Source organism: Rhinopithecus bieti, unplaced genomic scaffold, assembly GCF_001698545.2.
Source record: "Rhinopithecus bieti isolate Rb0 unplaced genomic scaffold, ASM169854v2 scaffold_110, whole genome shotgun sequence".
Lineage (NCBI taxonomy): Eukaryota > Metazoa > Chordata > Mammalia > Primates > Cercopithecidae > Rhinopithecus > Rhinopithecus bieti.
This window is the reverse complement of record NW_016803311.1, coordinates 3277840-3300000: the sequence shown is the minus strand read 5'-3', so window position 1 is coordinate 3300000 and position 22161 is coordinate 3277840. Positions and strand designations below refer to the sequence as shown.

Genomic DNA, 22161 nt, shown 5'->3' with positions numbered 1-22161 from the left:
TGGGTTTGGTGACCTAAACGCACTGAGAGAGGGAGAGATTTGGAAATCTGAAGAATCATACTGCATTTTTGCTATGCTGACTCTCCCAGGCTCTTGGCCGGTGCTTTACACAACCAGTTGTAAGTTTTACCACAACTCCAAAACGTAGATATTACCTGTTTATTGTGGGGACACTTAGGCTGAGAAATAGTAGGTGACTTCTCAAGGCCACACTGCTAGTGAGTGTAAGAGCACAGAGTTCTGTGACTCTAAAGACTATACTTTCTCAATTATGCCACTTTGCACCCCCAGACCACCAGGCACCATGCCAAAGGCTTTACATTTAATCCTCAGCACAACCCTGTGGAGGAGAGTCTTATTATTGCCATTAACAAACAAGGAAACCAGTTCACAGAGGGATTAAGTGGTGTTCACAAGCGGTGTCTGTTCACTCCAAGCATCTCTTCTTAACTTGACCCAGGCGTACGTACATATTAAGGTTTGTACAAATTGACTGTCTTGTCTTAGAATTAGTCAGCTTTCTAGACATAGTTTTAGTGCAAGGGATTTGTACAGATTATCTGTACAGGGGCAGACATCTTCATGGAATGTAAATTAGGTGCGGACACTGCTTTTCTGGGAAACCCGCTAGCATAGATTACATGCACTGGACATAAAACACACACATTGGTGATACATTTGCTGGTAGAGAATTGGAAAGTCAGGCCTGGGAAATCAGGACTCTTATTTGGAAAACTAGCTTCTGCTTTTGCATCACATGCTTATGACACAAGGTCATCCACATTTTACCTCTTTTATATTCCTCTTTTATATTCCAAGGTCTGTGACTGGGAGGGTAGGTGCCAGGAGAGGGGGTTCACGTGTCACCCTGGAAAAACCCAGTTAGCCTAGGCCAGATACCAGCTTCAGATGCTCTTACCAAGTCTATTGAAGACTATCAGGATGGCCCTTAGAGACTGTGGGCGATTGGCTTGTAACAAGGTGACAAGTAATGTTCTAAACTATTCCTGCTATTGTTTTCAGATCCTTACACACGTTATCTTCTGATGCCCTATGCGATGGACTGAATTTGTCCCCCCAAAATTCGTACGTTGAAATCCTAACCCCTAATGTAATGATATTAGAAGGTGGGGCCTTTGGGAAGTAATTATATCATGAAGGTGGAAGCCTCATGAATGGGATCAGTGCCCTGATAAAAGGGACCCCAGAGAGCTCTCTTGCCTTGTTTCTGCCATGTGAGCATACAACAAGAAGGTAGCTGTCTGCTACTCAGAAGAGGGCTGTCACCAGGACCCGCCATGCTGGCATCTTGATCTTGGACTGCCTCCAGAACTGTAATAAATGTTTAAGTCACTTAGTTTATGGTGCTTTGTTACAACAGCCCTGACTAAGACTCCCTATGTGAAAGCTTCCATCACGATGTCATTTCATAGATTAGATGACTGAGTTACATGTAGTCAGGAGCAGAAACTTAGCTCAAGCCTCTCTTCATCCACAGTCCCTTATTCTAAGCCCCTCTGCTCTGCTGCCCTGCTGGACCCCATCCTGTGCTGCTTCCCAAGTTCATTGGTTAAGGGACAATATGATCTAATTTGGTTTTGGACATGAAGGAACCCTTTTAAGACCATCCTGTTTTATATTTATAAAGGATTTAGTGGTTACAGTTAACTTTTTCTAGTTTAAACTGCCCTTTGGACATTTTGGTGTTCTTAGAACTGAATAAAAATATTTTGTGTCAGCTGGCTTTGAACTGTGACCATGGCCCTGGAATGCACCAGGAAACACACAAAAAGCAAAGGATTGGGCTGCCCAGCATCGCTCCACACGCCAAGCCTCATGGGCTCCTGTATGTGTGAGCTTTTGTTGATGTGAAACCACTCTGGGGTATATTGTTAATAGGAATCCAGGAGTCTGATTCAGAGGCAGTGGCCTAGTGTAAGGGTAAGAAATTCTAGTGGGTGTCCTGAGTCATGGTCTTATGATGGGGTGTGAAAAGCAATGACAACCAAAAGATCAGGAGAGATTTAACTTGGAGGAAAACAACTTATAAGGAAGAATTCATATATTTCCATTAAAAAGTTTATTTATTAAAGGAACCATTATTGCTCTGTGGCCTTTCCTGAACCCTTGTTTTGCGTTGTGGGTTTGCTTTGCTCTGCACTGCTTCATCTCTAACTGTCTTCTGAGAATTTTACTGGGCAGTCGCACACCATTTCTCTGAAAACTTCCTGTTGTAACTTAGATGGAACGTCATTGTAAAGGTTATCCTTGTGCTGCCATATTAGTTAAGGGCAGGTTGATTGCTGTAACTGACAATCACCAAGCCTCAGTGACAACGCAATAAAAATCTATTTCTTGATCACATAATGGGCCAATGCTGCGAGATATGCCTTCCCCAAGTGGTGATTCAGGGACCCAGGGTCCTCCTACCTGTGGCACTGCCATCTATGTTGGGGTAGAGGGGAGGGAAAGAGAGAAAGAGACACACACACACAGAGAGAGAGAGAGAGAGAGAGAGAGAGAGAGAGAGAGAGAGGAGAAAGACGTGGGTGGGGGAGGGTGGAATGGAAGGCTGCTCCTGCGTAATTTTCTTTTCTTTCTTTCTTTGTTGTTGTTGTTGTTGTTGTTGTTGTTGTTGTTTTCTGTCGCCCAGGTTGGAGTGCAGTGGCGCAATCTTGTCTCACTGCAAGCTCTGCCTCACAGGTTCATGCCATTCTCCTGCCTCAGCCTCCCAAGCAGCTGGGACTACAGGTGCCCACCACCACACCTGGCTAATTTTTTTTGTATTTTTAGTAGAGATGGGGTTTCACTGTGTTAGCCAGGATGGTCTCCATCTCCTGACTTTGTGATCTGCCTGTCTTGGCCTCCCAAAGTGCTGGGATTACAGGTGTGAACCACCATGCCCGGCTACTCCTGGGTAATTTTCATGGTCCAGAGGCCCAGGAAGCACACCTTCCATTGGCCAGAACTCTGCAAAGGGTCTTGAAAAGTAGTCCCGATATGCTCTGTTAGGTTAGCAGTAAGAATAAATCCAGTGGATTCTGCTGAGTGATACATGAGCTGGAGCTATTCGTGGATGTCTTAAGAGAAATGGTCACTTTGGAAGGTGCCAAGAAGAACAGGTTCAGAAGGCAGGGTGGGAGGAGTGGTCATCCATATGGGCACAGGTTCAGAAGGCAGGGTGGGAGGATTGCTCATCCATATGGGCCCCAGTGACTGATGCACACGGGTGCTTCATGTTTGCTGAATGAGCAATGAGTGTTCCTCTTTAGTATTGCTTAATGTGGCCCTATAGTTATTAGTCCTTTAATATAGTAGTATAGTGTTTCCTGACCCTTCCAGAAAAAAAAAAATCACCTGCCCTTCCCTTGGACCTACATTGGATGCCTTTTGTTTCTATCATGGTGTCTGTTACACTTTGTTGCCCTTATTTTTACTTCTGATTTCCCCTACTGGAATGTAAACTAGAAGCAAGAATCTCGTTGCATCCATCTTCATAGCCATAGCCCCTTCTACGGTGCCTGGCATGAAAGGGTCAATAAATCAATGATTTCCTTAGAAGATTAGGGATTTACCATTTCTCAACTTGAATGCCTCCCCTCTGTATTAAGCACATTACCTGGAGATGAAGCTATTAATTCCATCCTACTGTACTTTATCCATGCCAAGTATGAACGAGAAACAGCATGAAGTTGTGAGGGAGAAGGTTTAGGGCTGGGCAGAGCTGGCTTGGAATCCTGCTTCTGCCACTTTCTAACCCTGTAGTTGTAATTTAACTACACTGCCTCTTCACCTTATTGTCTCTCAACTTCGTCACCTGGTAAATGAGTATTCTCACCTCCTAATGATGTTTTAAAGTTGAGGATATGAACATAAAGGGATTAACACATTAGAAAGAAACTCCCATTGCTCCCTGAGTCAGGTATAAGTGCCATCTCCTTTGCTGCCAAGTGAGAAGCCAGTCCGGTATTCAAAGCAGTTGCAGAACCTTTTTTTTCCCCCCCCAAGATGGGGAAGTAGATTTGGGCTTCAAGCCCATGCCCACAGGGGGCACAGACTCATACATTCTTAATGTCAGTAAGGTCCTTGGATGTGTAAACAAAAGAAAAAATGCTTTGTCACCCTAGGAGCGATTCCTCCCTCTGAAAGTGTTCAGTAGAAAAGACTTAGCCATCCACCAGGAATATGGTTGAGGAGAGTCTTGTTATGAGTAGGAGGGCAGGACTAGTCTGATGATTCTTATCAAGCAAAAGCGATCATGTCAGGGTTTCTAGTGGTTTATGAGTAACAAAAACAATGAGTATTTGTTGTTTCTGTTATACAAGCCATTGGGGAAAATATTTAACATCATTAAATATGATGGCTGGTGGGTATGTCCGGAAGATATATTGACGAAGTTGTGGAAGATATAAGTAAAATGTTGAAAAGACTTGACTAAGGCTTTCTTGAACCTTTCAACAACAGTATTAAAACTGATTATATAGCCTATTTTTAAAAGCCATCATATGTTTGTTTACCACAGGGCCTAGCATATTGCAAGTGGTCAAGAAGGCCCCACCTTCTAATATCATTACATTAGGGGTTAGGATTTCAACGTACGAATTTTGGGGGGACAAATTCAGTCCATCGCATAGGGCATCAGAAGATAACATGTGTAAGGATCTGAAAACAATACCAGGAATAGTTTAGTACATTACTTGTCACCTTGTTACAAGCCAATCGCCCACAGTCTCTAAGGGCCATCCTGATAGTCTTCAATAGACTTGGTAAGAGCATCTGAAGCTGGTATCTGGCCTAGGCTAACTGGGTTTTCCAGGGTGACACCTGAACCCCCTCCCCTGGCACCTACCCTCCCAATCACAGACCTTGGAATATAAAAGAGGAATATAAAAGAGGTAAAATGTGGATGACCTTGTGTCATAAGCATGTGATGCAAAAGCATAAGCTAGTTTTCCAGATAAGAGTCCTGATTTCCCAGGCCTGACTTTCCAATTCTCTACCAGCAAATGTATCACCAATGTGTGTGATATACCACAATGGATGGATGGATGGATTGATTGATTCCTCCATATGATTAGATAAACACACGTTTGTTGACTGAATGATTCAATAAATGACTTCCTTTACTCCAGATTTAATAGCCCCCGTTTTCCCAGGTTTTGTTAGCATAACCTGTTATTTTCCCACATTTCCGGTGGATCTGGTGACCATGTCTGGACAGCCTTCAGTCTGTTCATGTCCCTCCTCTAATGCAACTCCCAGAGCTAAACCTTATACTCCATCTTTAATCCAGTGACCCACCAGGAAAAGGCCTTGTGATAATCACCAGATAAAACTAAAGGCAAAAATCTTACTCTTCTGGAAGGCCAGGGGTCAGAGATGTCACAGCTGAAACTTCCTTCAAATGGTTCCAAATGAGGCTATGAAAAATCAGGGATGGAAGTCTGCAGGTTTTGCAGGTTATATTTTGTTGCTTTATAACCCCTTTGGCCAAAGTGAATGTTATATTCGATGATGGGCATGGCTCTTGGACTTCATCCCTGTGCCAAGTACCAGACTAGAGATCTGTGAGCTAGGAAGCAAGCCAGCTATTTGAAGCACATTACATCAGACATTTCCTGAGGTGTAAAGGAAGGCCTCCTTGCTAGAAAGCAGGGATAATTTTGGCTCATAGACATTGGACTCAGTAACTTTAACTCCTTGGCTAAGAGCCAATACTCTAGCAAGCTGCTATCAAGTGGCCTGCAAAAAATTCAAAAACAAAGCCCCTGATCCTGCTTTGCCTGTTGACACCACAGCCTCCTTTGAGAGCTGTGTCACCTTTTGGGAGTAGGAACAGTTTTAGGAAAGGAGATACATTATAAAATCTGACATTAAAAAAAAAAGTAATAACTCTTCTAATTTTACATTTTGGAGGCAATGTTGTCTTTACAGTGGGAAATTATAGATCCTGAATTAAAATGCTTTTCCAAAAAATGCTGTCATCCATCCCTCTTTTCTTTTCAAGTTAAATAAAATCATCATATGAAGTAATGGATATAATGGTGTCAACTCTTACATTTATTAATTAGATCCTAATGGTAGTTTCTCAATTAACTTCATAAATTATCTTTTGCAGCCAAGGAATTTGATCTCAATAGCACTCAAGGCCTGGCATGGTGGCTCAGACCTGTAATTCCATCAGCACTTTGGGAGGCTGAGGTGGGTGGATCACCTGAGGTCAGGAGTTTGAGCCCAGCCAGGCCAACAAGGTGAAACCCCGTTCCTACTAAAAATACAAAAAATTAGCTGGGCGTTGTGGTGCGCACCTGTAATCTCAGCTACTCAGGAGGCGGAGGCAGAAGAATCACTTGAACCCGGGAGGTGGAGGCTGCAATGAGCCAAGATCACGCCATTGTGCCATTACACCACAGCCTGGGCAACAGTGAGAGACTCTGTCTCAAAAAGAAAAAATAGCACTCAAAGTGAAATGTTTTGTAATGCTCAAGTTTTAGATCTTTTGTGTGCCATACAGGCTATTATGAATATATGCGCTAAGGGCCCTGTGTTCTTTTGGAACAAAGCACTACTCAAATGAATTTTAAAAACCCTAATTAATAATGCAGAGGCTCTGGAACCCTCCCTCCTGAATGCTTAAAGTTGGGTCCTAGTGTGGAAACAGAGCTGGTTAGAGTAGCTTTATGGAACATACACAAGAGAACAAGACACAAAGCACCTTTGGGTCAATTATCACATCCGATACTTCTTATAACTGTTTCTAGATATGGAGCTATGATTAGGTCATTCTTTAGTTTATTAACTGAGACCCAGGAGAGATAATTCCAAAGTGATTATCGGGATTAATCAAGTATTTTGATAGACTGATGCCTTTTCCATCATAAGCTCTACAAACTGAGGAGCAACAGTGGTCCAGTGAACAGTGTGACCTTCCTGCAGTTTTGACTATGAGCCTTCAGTCTAAACTCTGGATATTTCCTCTTTCCTTTTGGGAAAATTGATCGGGCACTATTCGATCCCTACCTTGACGGGGTGCTCAAGAAAAACATAAAATATTTATGAAGTGCTTTGTTTCATGGGAAGCAATGTTCCAGGCTGCAAAACTTCTGTACACTCTGAGCTGCAGTGTTGGAAATGTATGTCAGCTTACCATACATTGTATCAGCCCTTCCAAGGTTGCACATTTCACTCCTGACTGTCCATGTGTGAAAATCTAAGAATGTCACACATCCCTTTGCCACCTTTCATTAACCATGTTTGTTCCTGAGAGTGGTGCGATATGTTATTAAAATGTCCAAAAAGGGAAATAAAGGAGTGGGGGGTGAGAAGAAGAGGAGGAGGTGGTAGCAGGAAGGTGAGTAGGAACTGACAATCCCTGAGGAGCCCAAGCTGTTAACCTGCAGGGTATGGGCATCCTCTGCCATTCACCCTGCAAGGTGAAACTGAGAGTCACTGGCCAGATCTTGCAAGAAACTCTGCCAAGGTCTGCCATGGCCAAGCCTTCTCAGTGACAAGAGACGGTGGGGTGCAGAGCTGTTCATTTGGCATCCTTCACCATCACTGAGGTCACTGATAAAATATTAAGCTGATCTTCTATCTGTGGCTTCATGAAGATGATCAAGGATGGAGGGAAGCCAGGAGAAGGGGCAGTGTCAGGTGCATGAAGAGGAGCAAAGCCTTCTGGAAGCACACACATGGAGGCTCACAACAGCCACAGTTGCCACGGGGAAGCAGCCAGTTTGTGTTTACTTTCAACTCAAAGTGTTTTGTTGTATATCCATGTCATCACCTCTTATTTATCAGGAAGTGACACAAAGTAACAGGTTTCACAATGCCATCAATGTCATTTTGACAGCATTCATGTCACAATACACAATCATGTACTGTAATTATACAAAATCCAAAGAATAAAATGTTACTAGTTACACTCGTTAAAATGAAACTGACAACCAAAAGAATAACAAAACAAAGAGAAATCTCTGTCAGAATCCACAGAGACATTTGACAATATTACCAAAAAAAGTGGAGTCAAATAATTGTCCCAGCATGCTGCAGTTCATTGCCATAACTTCATAAATTCCCAGCTCTTTGGGGGAAAGAAAGTGCGTTTTCACAGCCTAGATAGTTCTTAAAGAAATAGCTCTCACATGTATGCAGGTCAACAGAACAAGGAATGCAAAGTCTAGGCACCAAGATTGCTCAGACAGCAACGGAGTTTAGAGTCCGACTTGACACTCTTCTGAACCAGATGTGGTTTCTCGAGAAAGAACCTGGACAGTAACATTAGTCCAAAAGGGCCAAGGAAGAAACACCAACTGTTAATACGGAAGAAAACCATCAAGAACTAGAACAGTTAAGACAAATTTTTTTCTACTCTACTTTGAAGTTGAATTATAGCTTTTCATATTTGGAATAGGAAAAGATTACACAGTTGATCTGTGGGTAGAACCCCTTTCTTCCATGTCCAACCTGCCCACTCCAGATCCAGTGATGTTGGAGTACAGATAGTGCTGGCTCAATTTCCTTGAAGCAGAACGACCATTTCTTCTTGTGTGGCCATGCCTCCTTTGAATAATGAGGTATAATCTGATGCTAACAATGCCTGTTCCTTCCTGGGTAATGGGGCTGATGAATGGTGTAGGCAGAAAACAATTCAACTTTCTGATAAGAATCACACACATACAAAAATTATTGCACTTAAAACAAACACTTAAAATAAAAAACTCAGCCCAACCAGCAAAGGGCCAACGAAACTCTTCGGAAGTGCCGTACTTCCTGCCCTTTGGAGAGCGTCTTGACCTTCCTGGTGTTCTATTGAATTTGGTCCATTATTAAATGTCCCGAAGTGAAAGAGTCCAAAAAGACACTGTAGGCTCTTTAAGGCTAAGTCTTCCCGGTGCTTCTGTGAGATGAATTATCTCCTTGGCCACATATCACAAAGGAGGGCCTCTTTTTAGAATAATGACTATCAGGGCCCCCTAAAACAATCTGGAAGCAAGGGAGGATGGGTGCACATCATGTCCTCTCCTGTGAATGAGACAGAGAAAGACAGTAAGCAGCCTGGTATCACGGCAACCTTCTCCTGCTCCACCACTGCTCTCACTATGCTCAGTCTCACAACCCATGCAGATGTGGGCTGATCTGTGTATCTTTCTCTGTGTGCTGCCACCTCTCTGTGGGTCTGAATGTCTTTCCGTCTCCCAACAAATTTGTTTCTCTCTTTCTTTATTTTTTATCCTTCCTGTTCCATTGTGTGCTCTGTCTCTCTTGATGGATGTACAGGTGCAGCGCTAATCCTATCCTGCTGCCCACTGGTCCATATGCTTCCCAGACTTTCATGATTCTCCCATCATGCACCACTGTCCTCTCCCTACCCTGTCATTGACTCCTCTCCCTCCAGTATAGTCAGACACTCTACAGTCTGTTTACTGAACTAAATGGGCAGATTACTGTTACCTCAGCCAAGATTACTTACACCTCCAAAATCTGATCTCCTAGTCAAAATTGGAGTACAAGGCATTGAATATGTTACAAGCACCTTCATGAAGCTCAAGTAAGGGCTCACATAATAGGAGAGATCAAGGCATTTTCAGACTCTGCTATCCTGAGACTCTATTGTCACTGCTGTTTTTGGTTTTAGGAGTGTCCAATCCAGCTCATGCCTTTTTGGTAACCCCTTATACAGCCCTTGTAATCAATAAAATATTTGCACAAGATATTTAGATAGATTTGGATGGCAGTATCCTGATATTACAGGCACAGATCCAATAACAGAATAATTTAGGGTTCTGAGTAGAGGGAATGGAGGTGAAGTCATCATGAGGTGCAGAAACTCCTGTTTGTTGCTAACACCAACCAAGCTGCATTGAAACTCAAAGATCTGCTACAGTACTTGTTTCTCCCTGTGACCACCCATGTGAAGCCAGGAGCTGGGAAGCAATACTCATGTGAAGTCAGAGTCAATACAAATGGCTACTGCTGTCTTTTGTCCCATCCATCACGTCCCCCTCTAATAGTTCTAAGACTGAGCACTTGTGGCGAGCTCTTCTCCACTTACTGCTCCGGATTCTGAACTAGGACTTGCTAACATTCTCGTATATGACATCACTGATGCAGAACTGCTGCTTCTTCTTCATCCACATCAGTTGCACACACTGATGGATAAAAATGTACTGCTCCTGGAACAAAAGACAAAAACAGGTTTCAGAGCAGATATGTGCAAAGACATAATATTTTATACTATGATAGTTTTAATGATCAAGATCTGCTGTTAAAGGAAACCATTTTCATTATTTACAGAGATACAATTTTATAACTAGAAAATCCAAGAGAATCAACTGTAAAAGTATTTTGATTAATAATAGAGCTTAGAACATCATGGCTTTTTTTTAAAAACAGTGGAATTTTTTCCCCTAACTTTATTGCAGTATAATAAAAATTGTATATATTTAAGGTGTACAATGTGATGATTTGATATACATATATTATGAAATGATTACCACCATCAAGCTAGTTAACACATTCATCACCCCAGATTATATATATGTTTATATATATGTGTGTATATATATGTGTATATATATTTGTGTGTGTGTGTGTGTGTGTGGTGAGAACCCTTAAGATCCACTTTCCTAGCAAATTTCAAGTATACAATATGGTATTATGAACTCTGTTCACCATGCTGTACATTAGATCATTATTAATGTTAAAGGAAATGAATACTCAATCAAATTACAGGGCTATTTTGAAAAAAAAAAAAAAAAAAGGATATCCCCTTATCATACACCAAAGTAAATTCCAGGTAATTTAATAAATTGTCATTAAAATATAGAGGAAAATATTGGTTAATTTCTGATTACTTTAGGAAAGGAATTTCTAAAATTAAGAGCAGTAGAATCAATTACAAATAAAATTTCAATCTACTGTATATTTTAAAAGTTAAAAGAATAAAACATAGGGTAAACCAGAAACTGGGTGAGAAAAATATTTTCTAGAATTATGACAGAATATTGATACCTTTATTTTTGTGATAAAGTCATCTAAATCAGTAACATACAAATAGACAAATAAGTAAAGGACATCAGCCACTAGGCCAAATATTCCCTGGAAGGTAGAAACTATGTATTTTTATTCCTAATGCCTAGCACTTAGCTTGTGCTTATTAAATGACTTTTGAAGTAAACTCAGGAAATATTAAAATATGCCAAAAATAGTCAAGTAATAAAAAGTAAAGTGAAATCATTATTTTCCATCTATGTAGTGGACAAAGCTAAAAGGAAAAGATAATATTTAATGATGACAAGTTTGTTGAGGCAGTCCATTTTATCTATTATTTGCAGAGGCAGAATTAATAAAGTGCTAATAATGGTGTGGACACAGATAATAGTAAAAAGTGGGAAATAATCCAATTTAATGTTCTATAAAAAGGAGATTGGGGCCGGGCGTGGTGGCTCAAGCCTGTAATCCCAGCACTTTGGGAGGCCGAGACGGGTGGATCGCGAGGTCAGGAGATCGAGACCAACTAGCTAACACGGCGAAACCCCGTCTCTACTAAAAAATACAAAAAACTAGCCGGGCGAGTTGGCGGGCGCCTGTAGTCCCAGCTACTTGGGAGGCTGAGGCAGGAGAATGGCGTAAACCCGGGAGGTGGAGCTTGCAGTGAGCTGAGATCCAGCCACTGCACTCCAGCCTGGGCAACAGAGCGAGACTCCGTCTCAAAACAAAAAACAAAAAACAAAAAAAAAAAAAAAAAAAAAAAAAAAAAGGAGATTGGTTTAAGTATGCAATAGTGTATCTATAATGAAACATTAGTCTGTCCTTAAAATGAGATGTATAGAGTTTTAGGTAATTTTTGATACTATACAGGCTACATAGTAAAATCCTAAATGAGAAACTAGAATGTAAATAGAATGTAAAGTAATACATATAGATACATATATACATATAATATGAGCACAATCATATAAAAGTTATACTTGAATGAAAGCCAAGATAAAATCACCAAAATTTTCTTTCTGCCAAGAAGGAAGGGTAATTTCATAGTGTTCCTCCTTTTTCTTTGTTTCCCAGAGTTTCTCTATAAGTAATACCACTAGAAATAACATTTAAATAAGATCCAGTCAAGATATCCATAGGATTTTAAGAAGCCTCCTGTGTAACAACTTCATACAAAAAATAAAATTAATATTTCAAACATCACTGGGTTGATACTTCAGCCTAACCTGTATTTTTCAACACGGTTTGGAGAAAATGTATTCCCTTTTGTGGTGATGGTATCAGCGGCTGAGCTACTACTTGTGGTCATCACACATGGACACCTAATCCATTGTTTCTAGTGTTATGTCAACACAGGGAATAGATAAGACCAGAGATTGCCTGGACTTTCAATCTGCATCTACTTAGTGGCTACATTTTGTATCAAAACAAAAAACAACCAAACAAAAAGACCACAAGGAGAGTAAATAAAGACCTGGAGAGACTTGTCCTTGAAAGTCCCTGAGAAATCCAAACTGCAGATCAGGAGGAGAGGCTGCTCAAAGCAAAGCCCCAGCTGACCTCCAGGGAAGGGTATTAGAGGAAAATCAAACAAAATATTCGGTAAAAATAGAAGAGAGGAGAACATCATTCATAAGTGACAGTTCACAGTTTCAAAGCACTTATCTAGGTTATATTATTTCCCATCATGTCTACTTTACAAAAATGAGTGAAAGTTATCATTCGTGTTTTACAGAAGAGAAATGGGAGCCTTGAGAGGTGACATGACTTGTGCAGCAGTAAAGTGGAGACTTGGGCCTCCCCCCAGGGTCTGGCATTCTTTCTAAATACGCCTCTATTTGTGTGAAGAAGCCCATGGAGCGTGTCTGGTCAGGTGAGGAAGAGGAAGAGGGCAGGTCACAGTGCAGTCCAGGCATGTTGCAATGACCCTGATATATGCACCTGGAGATATGGCTCATCCTATGAGCTACTTCTGCAATTTTTTGGGTGAGGTGGAGTGGTGGAATCAGGGCAATGTAGGGAAGGCTGGAAAATTAGATACCAGTGACGGGAGGAAATATGGTCTACGTGGGTTGATTATATACATATAAACAAAGCTCAATTGGAGAATCATTTCATTCTCTTGAAAATCATTAGTGTCAAAGGAGTACTCTAGGAGGATACATGTGAAAAGAATAACTTTTTTTACTTTGTTCTTTCCTTGTTAACTTTTGTGACCTGGCAGCAGACTTTGAATGTGAATAGGCTAAAGGAGAATCTTAGGCAGATCAATCTGTATTCAAAATACAGGATGAACCATGGTGAGCAGAGGAACAGGGAAAAAATAAAAGTAAATGAACAAGATGTTCTAGACATAAGTTAAAAGAAAGAAAAAAAAAAAAAACAGACACAGATAAATAACTGGAACTGGAAAACATCCACCACGAGTTCCTGAGGGAATCAAGGGTCAAGCAAGAAAAGTTGGAAAAAGTAGGCAACCCAGGGGACCTCTGCCCTCTTTGCTGACTTTGAACTTCCCATGAGAGTTCAGGGAAGGGACACTGTACTTTATTTTTCATTTAATTATTTAATAATTAATTTTAATTATTTTTTGTTGTTTTTCTCGAGACAGAGTCTCACTCTGTCACCAGACTGGAGTGCAGTGGTGTGATCTCGGCTCACTGCAAGCTCTGCCTCCTGGGTTCAAGCGATTCTCCTGCCTCAGCTTCCCAAGTAGCTGGGACTACAGGCGGGCGCCACCATGCCCAGCTAATTTTTGTATTTTTAGTAGAGACGGGGTTTCACTATGTTGGCCAGGATGGGGATACTGTACTTTAAAAAGGCTGTGTCCGTGGAGATATCAACCTAAAATGCTGCCATAAACAAATGAAACAACCAAAATTTAGGGTAAAACATTTAGGGAGAAAAGAAAACGTTTTTTTGGCTTTGCGGGAAGTGACATGGTGGCTGCTTAATTACCACCCAAAGAGAGATAATGGCCCTGAAAATGGGATGGAGGATCTGTCATGTGAAAGAGATTAAGAATCTGTAGTTGGGAAAAGTAAAAAGCAAACAGGCCATAATTAAAATCTATGCAGTTTTTTGTTTGTTTGTTTGTTTTTTGAGATGGAGTCTCGCTCTGTCTTCCAGGCTGGAGTGCAGTGGCACCGTATTGGCTCACTGCAACCTCTGTCTCCTGTGTTCAAGCAATTCTCCTGCCTCAGCCTCCTGAGTAACTGGGATTACAGGCGCCCACTACCACGCCCGGCTAATTTTTTTATATTTTTAGTAGAGTCAGGGTTTTACCATGTTGGCCAGGCTGGTCTCGAACTCCTGACCTTGGGTGATCCGCCCTCCTCGGCCTCCCTGTAGTGTTGGGATTACAGGCGTGAGCCACCGCGCCCGGCCCCAAAATCTATTAAGTTTTAAAAGGTATGAATTAAGTAAATTGGGAAGACCATTCATTAAATACAAAATACTTAAAATAAGGTGTGGCTCTTTGAAGCTTGGAGATTCGTATACATAAGGTGGAGTTTTCATCACATATCAGGGTGCAAATTTATGGAAGTAAAAGCCAAAAACATGGAGTGATTAATAAAGCATTGTTTACTCACCAGATAGTGGACTCCTCTGGGAAACCAGACATTTTAAACTTATGATTAAAAAGTGATGTTGATGTCCCCACCACACTAAATTACCAGGCAGCATGACTGAAATCAAGAAAGTGAGGAAACCAATTGTACTTGCTTCCTAATTATCAATGAGAGGTCTGAATATTAACGAGGATAACTCTTTCCCAAGTGGTATGATCCTGCTGTAGCTCAGAAATGGATGCATTGAAACAGCCTTGCCAAAAGTTGGTGAGATAAGACTGGGGAGGTAGGAGGAAAGAAAAGCAAAGGGAGTGGGAAAGCAGAAACAGAGCTGAGACGGCCGCCATTACTCTGGGCTTTTGAAGTGATGCTGACATCTAGTGGTGCTCGGTAGGAAAACCATGAGGAAGATCAAAGCATTTTTAAAATATCCTGATACAGGTCAGGCCAGGTTGTGTTCTACCCAAGTGTTCCACCCACACACACTCTTTGAGAAAAAGGATTGTTGTAAGACTGAGGCTAAGAAGTCGCCAGTTGGGTGGGTGACGAGATTTACGAAGAAGCTGTTGTACTTGGGTTTTTGCGCCCACAGAGGTACACACCCACGGCTGATCTGAGGCAGGCGGTGCTGTCTGCCGGCGTTGCCTTGGGTTGCCACTCCAGACTAAGTGCATCCTCAGGCTTTCAGGGTGGGAGGACTTGGGAGAAGAGGAGGAAGACGGAGCACATAACACTGTTGGATATTTCAGAGGATGCTTCCATGTTGTTAAAATAATAAATCTTCATCACTGACATGAAGGGAACAGGCAATACTGGTAGGGACTGGGAATCTTTAAAATCATAAAAGGGACAGAAAGCTCAAATCCAACTTCTAATCATCACGAAAAGTGAATTTGGGATAGAGTCACATGGAGGATAAACTAATGACAAATGTATTGAATCAAATCCAACATTTCAAATATAAATCAAATTGCACCAGTTCTACAGTCTCTATTTGGTGGCATTTACCCGGGATGGCTGTTATCTGCAATTGACTCTGAGTCTGTTCAAAGAGGTTTTACTCTTAGGAATCTACCCATGCACTCTGAATTATGATGCCAATAAAAGTGTAATCACTATACACCAAATGGTTTTCTGGAGGCTAGTGTCTATTTCTTTTATGCCTCAAAGCCGTTTGAACATATACAATAAGAAAATGGGAAATACAGAGACAAAGAAGTTTGAGAGAATTGTGTTGAAGCATACCATTGAATAATGGTAAGTTTTTCAGTCCAGGGAAAATTTAAAAATACATATAGATTATGTTCCTACCTCTGTCTGTACCATAGACATCCGGTATGACCTCATTTCTGACACCAGCCCTAAGATGTCGACAAACTCATGATCCCGAATGTGCTGCAAGAGCCTGTCCAGGGCAATGAATGTTCCCGTCCGTCCCACTCCAGCACTGCAAAAGAATGTTCCGATGGCACATTATTCAGATGGTCCTTCTTTTTTTTCTCTTTTTTCTTTTTTGAGATGGAGTCTTGCTCTGTTGCCCAGGCTCGAAGGCAATGGCGTGATCTCGGCTCACTGCAACCTCCGCCTCTTGGGTTCAAGTGATTCTCCTGCCTCAGCCTCCCGAGTAGCTGGGAATATAGGCATGCGCCACCACGCCTGGCTAAGTTTTGTATTTTTAGTAGAGATGGAGTTTTGACATGTTAGCCAGGCTGGTCTCGAACTCCTGACCTCAGGTGATCCTCCCACCTTGGCCTCCCAAAGTGCTGGAATTAGAGGCGTGAGCCACTGCGGCCAGCCCAGATGGGGCTACTTTACTGTTGAAATAAAATTGATGATTTCTAAAAAACTACAAATAGTACCCTTGTGGAAAAAAGAAGTCTAAGCTCCTGACAATATCTTCCACTTAACTGATTTTTAAGTATGCAGTTGTGCTTGGTGTTCCTTCTGATGTCACATTTCTGACTGTCATGTCTACCTTCCTGAGAGAGATTTGCACTGCATTGGCTACACCCTTTTTCGGCGTCTCTGCTTCTGGAGAAAAGTAGGGATTCCACGTTGAGTACTCTCGGGAGCTGATTTCTGCATTCAGAGAGCTGATGCACATAAACAATACCCTGTCTTTTGAACACCATCAGAGTTAAGCCCTCAGACCAGCTCAAAAGTCCAGTTGAGATGTCCATACTCTAACTCTAGCTCTGGGACCACAGAGATTTGTGTATCTTCAACCCTAAGTTCAGTTCACCACCCCAGACCTGTCTTACAGCACGCCTGCCCTTTTAGTGGGTCCTGAGCCTGCTTCCATCTCACAGGGACCTTTGAAATAGTTGCCTTAAAATCACATGAAAAATGTGGACCCAGTCTCAGCCAGTCCCCCAATCCCAGTGCTCAGGGCACAGGTGGAAGTGGACGGACATGCGCCGGCCAACTGCCCCTTCACAGTCCCTAGTTCTATGTGTTGAAGTCAGCCCTTTTTTCCCTCCAATCCTCAGCAAAGAGCCAAATGGCTCTAAGCTTTGAATTCCTGTGAAATGATGGGGAAAGAGAAAGTTCAAGCCAATTATATGGAGTTTGCTAGAAAAATCCCACTCTATAAACCTTGAGTTTAAGGTTGCTTTTTCTACTAGACAACTCTTCCCTCCCAGGATTTCTCAGATAAAATGATCTGCTACTGAGTAAGCGCCTGTAAAGTCATATCCAGAACTGCACTTACTATCTTCCATGAAAGGAATCCATGAGTTTGACCCCAGAGTTGAACAGCTTCATTTTCTGCTCTTGAAAAAAACCATTTTGAGAACAGATAATCTTATCTGCTAAAGCACATCCTTTAACCTATGAATGCCTACAGTGGATTGACGGCAACGATATCTGCCCTAAACAGAAACTTAGTAGTTTATGAAGCATTTTCCTTTCCAGGGAGATGCACACTCCACACAAACACACATGAATGCACACACATACATCCTCATTCTAGCCATTCTAATTCACAAGGGCCAAGGCAGTAGGTCTGGGATTGTAGATTTATTTGCTTAGGTTGGCATGGCTGCCAATGCTTCCCTTCACATCTTCATCCCACCACCACCTGTCATGCCATTGGAGCATGTTTATGTCCCCTATTCTTTTGAGGTTGCATAAGGATTTTATAGCAGTATTGTATCACAGAGATAGATTTTGATGGAGCTCTGTTCATATAGTAGGAAGAACAAATTAAATTTAATGATAACTGTTCCTGTTGGGAATTAGTGTGGACCCTGATTTTTTTACATCCTATATCCTTTTTCATTCTACTGTCTGAAAATTTAAGAGACAATGCTGAAGAGGAAACATAGCAAATATGTTTATCTTCAAAAGCTGAATATTTTCATTTTTTTCTTTTCTTTTTCTAGTTTTCATGTCTATTCATATAATGTTGAGCTGTGATCAGCTTTCTATAATTTGACCTTGTATTTGTCCATGTTGTAACTACTCAGAATCCTTGATGGGGCAGGATAATATCACATATTAAGGGCATGATCTTTGCAGATTGGCATGCCTGGATTCGAATGCTAACTCCTCCACGTTCTGGTTGCATGAACTTGAGTGAATCCTTTAACATCTCTACCCTTCTCTATTTTTTTCCATTTAAAAATGGGAATAATAACATCTATCTTATAGGGTATAGATACAAGAAAGCCATAATAAGTATTGTATATAGTAAGACATCAATTAATCATAGTTTAAAAAATCAGAATTCATTTAATTTTCAACTAAATCTGATAAGGGCTTATGGAATGGTGAGCTATCCCCCTTACAGAATCAACTCCTAATATTTAATAGACTATGCAGTTGATGAGGTTACCTGCAGTGTATAATCATGGGACCTTTGCTCTTGGTAGCTTGCTGTCGGACCATGTGTACAAACTGCAGGATACTTTCTGCAGCATTTGCTGTGGGCACACCATGATCAGGCCATGCTGTGTAGTTAAAATGCATCACATCCTGCATCTCGTCAGCCTTTAAAGAAACAAAACCAAAAACAAGAATTAATTTTTCAGTTCACTGTTAGGATGACCCAGGACTCCACTAGCGATCACAGGTTAATCATGCAAAAAGGTAGAGCCATGTTCCACTCCTGGTCAGTACACTTTCCTTCCTTTCTAGTTTTAAGCACCATATCTGGCATAAAATAGGTAATGAAGAAAAAAAAAAACACGCTAATTATATAAAGCTTCAAATAGTAGGATAAGTAGGCTAATCTGTACCTGTGTAATTAAGGACAAAAGCTTAAGCAGATTAGGGTTTGCATCCTGGCTCTGTCATTTAGAAGCTGCATCAGCTTTGGCTAATGAATTAAACACTGTAGAAAGTGCTGTTGGTGCCCTTTAGATACCTTTGCCAGCTTGAGGCACACTTTTCCCAGTTGCTGCTAACAGCACAGCAGTACCCATCTCTTGATAGTTGCCTTCCACTGCACAGAGGGACTTTGATGGAAAATGCCTAAGAGGTTGCGTTCTCCTGCTGAGGGCAGCCCAGAGCTAATGCCCGACTAATTGTGGGGTACAAAAATCCAGCCTCTTTCAGAGTGAGACAATACCATGGTGCCGTTCACGCCCCAGCATTGTTTGTGGGATCCAGCACAGGTGAGACCTCAGCTGAATTCTCTGTAGGGCTTCTTCTCTATCAATCTGCTTCCCTTGCTCCCTTATGGGCTTTCCCCAAGAATGCACTTTCACAAAATCACGTATATGAGAATCCTTGTCTTGGGCTTTGATACTAGAGGACCCACCTCACTGAGCTTCAGTTTTCTCATATCTAAAAGTGGCCTAATAATACTTATAACAAGAGTTGTTGTGTGGATTAAGTGTAATCATGTTTGTGATATTATTATTTACTAGTACCTCCTTACTATCACTCACTGTCATCCAGCTCCATGCAATTGTATGGTTGGTTCTGGGAATCCCTAGTAAGTGAGTATAACTTGTATATGTATCCTATTCCTATTAACCCATACATCAAATATATTGTTGTTCCCTCTGCACTGAGTACATATTAACTAGAAGGTGGATCTTTCCAGATCAATTCTTTTTAGTTCCAACTAATTTGTAAGAGTGATATATTTTCCACTTGTTATCAACTGTCAGAAATATCCCAAACCCAGGCTTCATGAAGGTCTGATTCATCCCTCATTCCTCAAACTTGTGAAGAGCCTAGAATTCACTCAGAGGATGGAATACTGTAACCTAACTGCGAAGGAGGGAAGCTTGACCTCGCTGTCCATTTTGAACTAAGGTTTAAGTTCAGGTATTAAAAGAGAAATGAATTCCAAAGAGTCAGTGGTCTTAGGCAGAAAATAAATGATAAAGACAATTCATAAAAAAATGTATAAGTAAATATGTAAGATTTATTTAAATATACATAAGTTATTACCTCCCCTACACCCATTGTACCCTTGGCACCTAATATATCCCCAGTAGCATGCAACGCCTCCCCTACTATGTTCAAGGATTCTGGCTTGACACACAGAACATGAAGTCTACAAAGACACTGGCTACCCTCACTGCTCTCTTCAGGAAGTATGTTGAGAAACTATCTTGGGCATAATGAACTGTGCAGAATAATCTACTTATGCAATGTCAAGAGGATTTAAGAATACTCAGCCACCAGATAACTTTGGTTGCCAGGGAAGTTCAGGAAAATGCTTGCCCTGTTCAAATGCCGATCATAATTTGTATAACATGTGTACATTGTAGCCAATATATATATTCCAGTACAGTTGAGGTGAAAATGTATTCAGTTAAAAAGTGCAAGGTGGGCCAGGCGCGGTGGCTTATGCCTGTAATCCCAGCACTTTGGGAGGCCGAGGTGGGTGGATCACAAGGTCAGGAGATCGAGACCATCCTGACTAACACAGTAAAACCCCATCTCTACTAAAAATACAAAAAAAGTTAGCTGGCATAGTGGTGGGAGCCTGTAGTCCCAGCTACTCGGGAGGCTGAGGCAGGAGAATGGCGTAAACCCAGGAGGCGGAGCTTGTAGTGAGCCAAGATCACACCACTGCACGCCAGCTCAGGCGACAGAGTGAGACTCTGTCTCAAAAAAAAAAAAAAAAAAAAAAAAGTGCAAGGTAATTTAAAATCATTTAAAATCAGGAAATCATTAAATTGTAGTTAGTTTCTCCGCAGCTACAAGGGAGGGGTCCTGGAACTGGGGTCAGCCTGAATAGCAACCTGAATAGCAAGGCACAAAGTCCCTGGCAACAAACATGTTTTTCATGATCTTTAGTCTCCAGCTCTCACTCAGTTTGTGCCAAGTTCCAAGTAGTAGAAAGTGACAAGTTGTGTGTTATGGTCATTTTTCTCCTTTCTTGTTAAAGGAGAAAACTCTTCTGGTTTTATCTTACTTAGCTATTCCTAAATTTCTCTTACCTTGAGTTCCTTATTTATGTAATTTTATCTTTTTGTAATTGGAAAGTTTCCACATATCAAAATGGAATGGATAAAGAAGGGTATAAACAAAAAAATGAAACAAATTGAAAAATATATTAATTAGCACAGCACAATGTTCTTTGGGCAACTTAGCCTTCATTGTAGGAGCTTAGCATTTAGATTCATCATACTTATGGCCAAAAGGGGGCACTCTGGTACCAGATGCTTGTAACAAGTAAATTCCTTACAAGCAAACACTACTGTTCAATGTTTTATTCCTATTTTTCAAGTCCTTCACATGCTTGTCATCGAAAGACAGGTCATCATTTCAGACCAAAGAGAAGAAGCATAGTACTGACCCTGCAATAATCTATGTGACTCTTCTTTGTCAACAGACTAGGCAGTGGAACAGACCCTATTTTGTGCTCTGAAATTTTTTCTCCTATGTGCAAACCTAGGGACAGATTCGTACTGTATTTGGTTATCAGTTTGCACTGGCTTTTCAATTGAAATAGCTAAGAACAAAAAACAGAGTTCAAATGGCATACGGATTGACAAATATTTTCTCTGATGGAAAGTCTATTGATGCTTTACAAGTGCCTTATTATTTTTGATATAACTCCTTCATTCACTGATTTATTCATTCCACAGGGAGAGAGCACTTGCTTCTGAAACTCACAGTATACTGGGGAGGCAGACACAAAAAGCGAGAATTGTAACTATCTATGGTGTGCTGTGATAAAGCAGCTTACTTGAGACTCTGCCCCAGTAGAGGAAAGGGCTAATGGTGTCCGAGCCCAGAGAAGACTCCACAAAGGAGGTGACACTTAAGCTGAAACTCTGCATTTGAGTAAAAACGTGCTTAACAAGGAAGCAATGTGAATTTCAAACGACTGAAACAACACTAAACACAGTCTGTTAGAGTTATACGGGGATTTGCCTAAATTCTCCTGGTCATAAAAGACATTGTTAACTGCCAGTTAACAATGATTAAGAAGTGATTTTTCTCTAGTACATATCAATAAGTAGGCAGTATCAAGTTCTTACGTTGTATTGATATGGGCAATCTTTGTTTCCATTGCCTATTTTAAGGGTCAGAGAACATTTTCTGCAAAGGGACAGTTAGTAAATATTTTAGTTTTTGCAGATCATATAGTTTCGGTTGCAACTACTCAAGCTTGATGTAGCACAGAAGT

At 41.2% G+C, this 22161-nt stretch overlaps 1 protein-coding gene across 3 annotated transcripts in view; it reads right to left on the bottom strand.

Annotated features, from left to right (window-relative positions):
- Window positions 1-7714: 7714 nt before the first annotated feature.
- PTPRO (protein tyrosine phosphatase receptor type O) overlaps window positions 7715-22161 on the bottom strand; it is a 277974-nt gene continuing 263527 nt past the window's right edge. For all 3 annotated transcript variants that reach the window (XM_017873696.1, XM_017873688.1, XM_017873702.1), the window contains 4 exons: window positions 18400-18554; window positions 15876-16011; window positions 10055-10175; window positions 7715-9024 (listed from right to left, as the gene is read on the bottom strand). In XM_017873696.1, coding sequence (XP_017729185.1) covers window positions 10071-10175; window positions 15876-16011; window positions 18400-18554 — 396 coding nt within the window. In that variant the 3' untranslated portion in view covers window positions 7715-9024; window positions 10055-10070. The remainder of the gene's footprint in view (window positions 9025-10054; window positions 10176-15875; window positions 16012-18399; window positions 18555-22161) is intronic.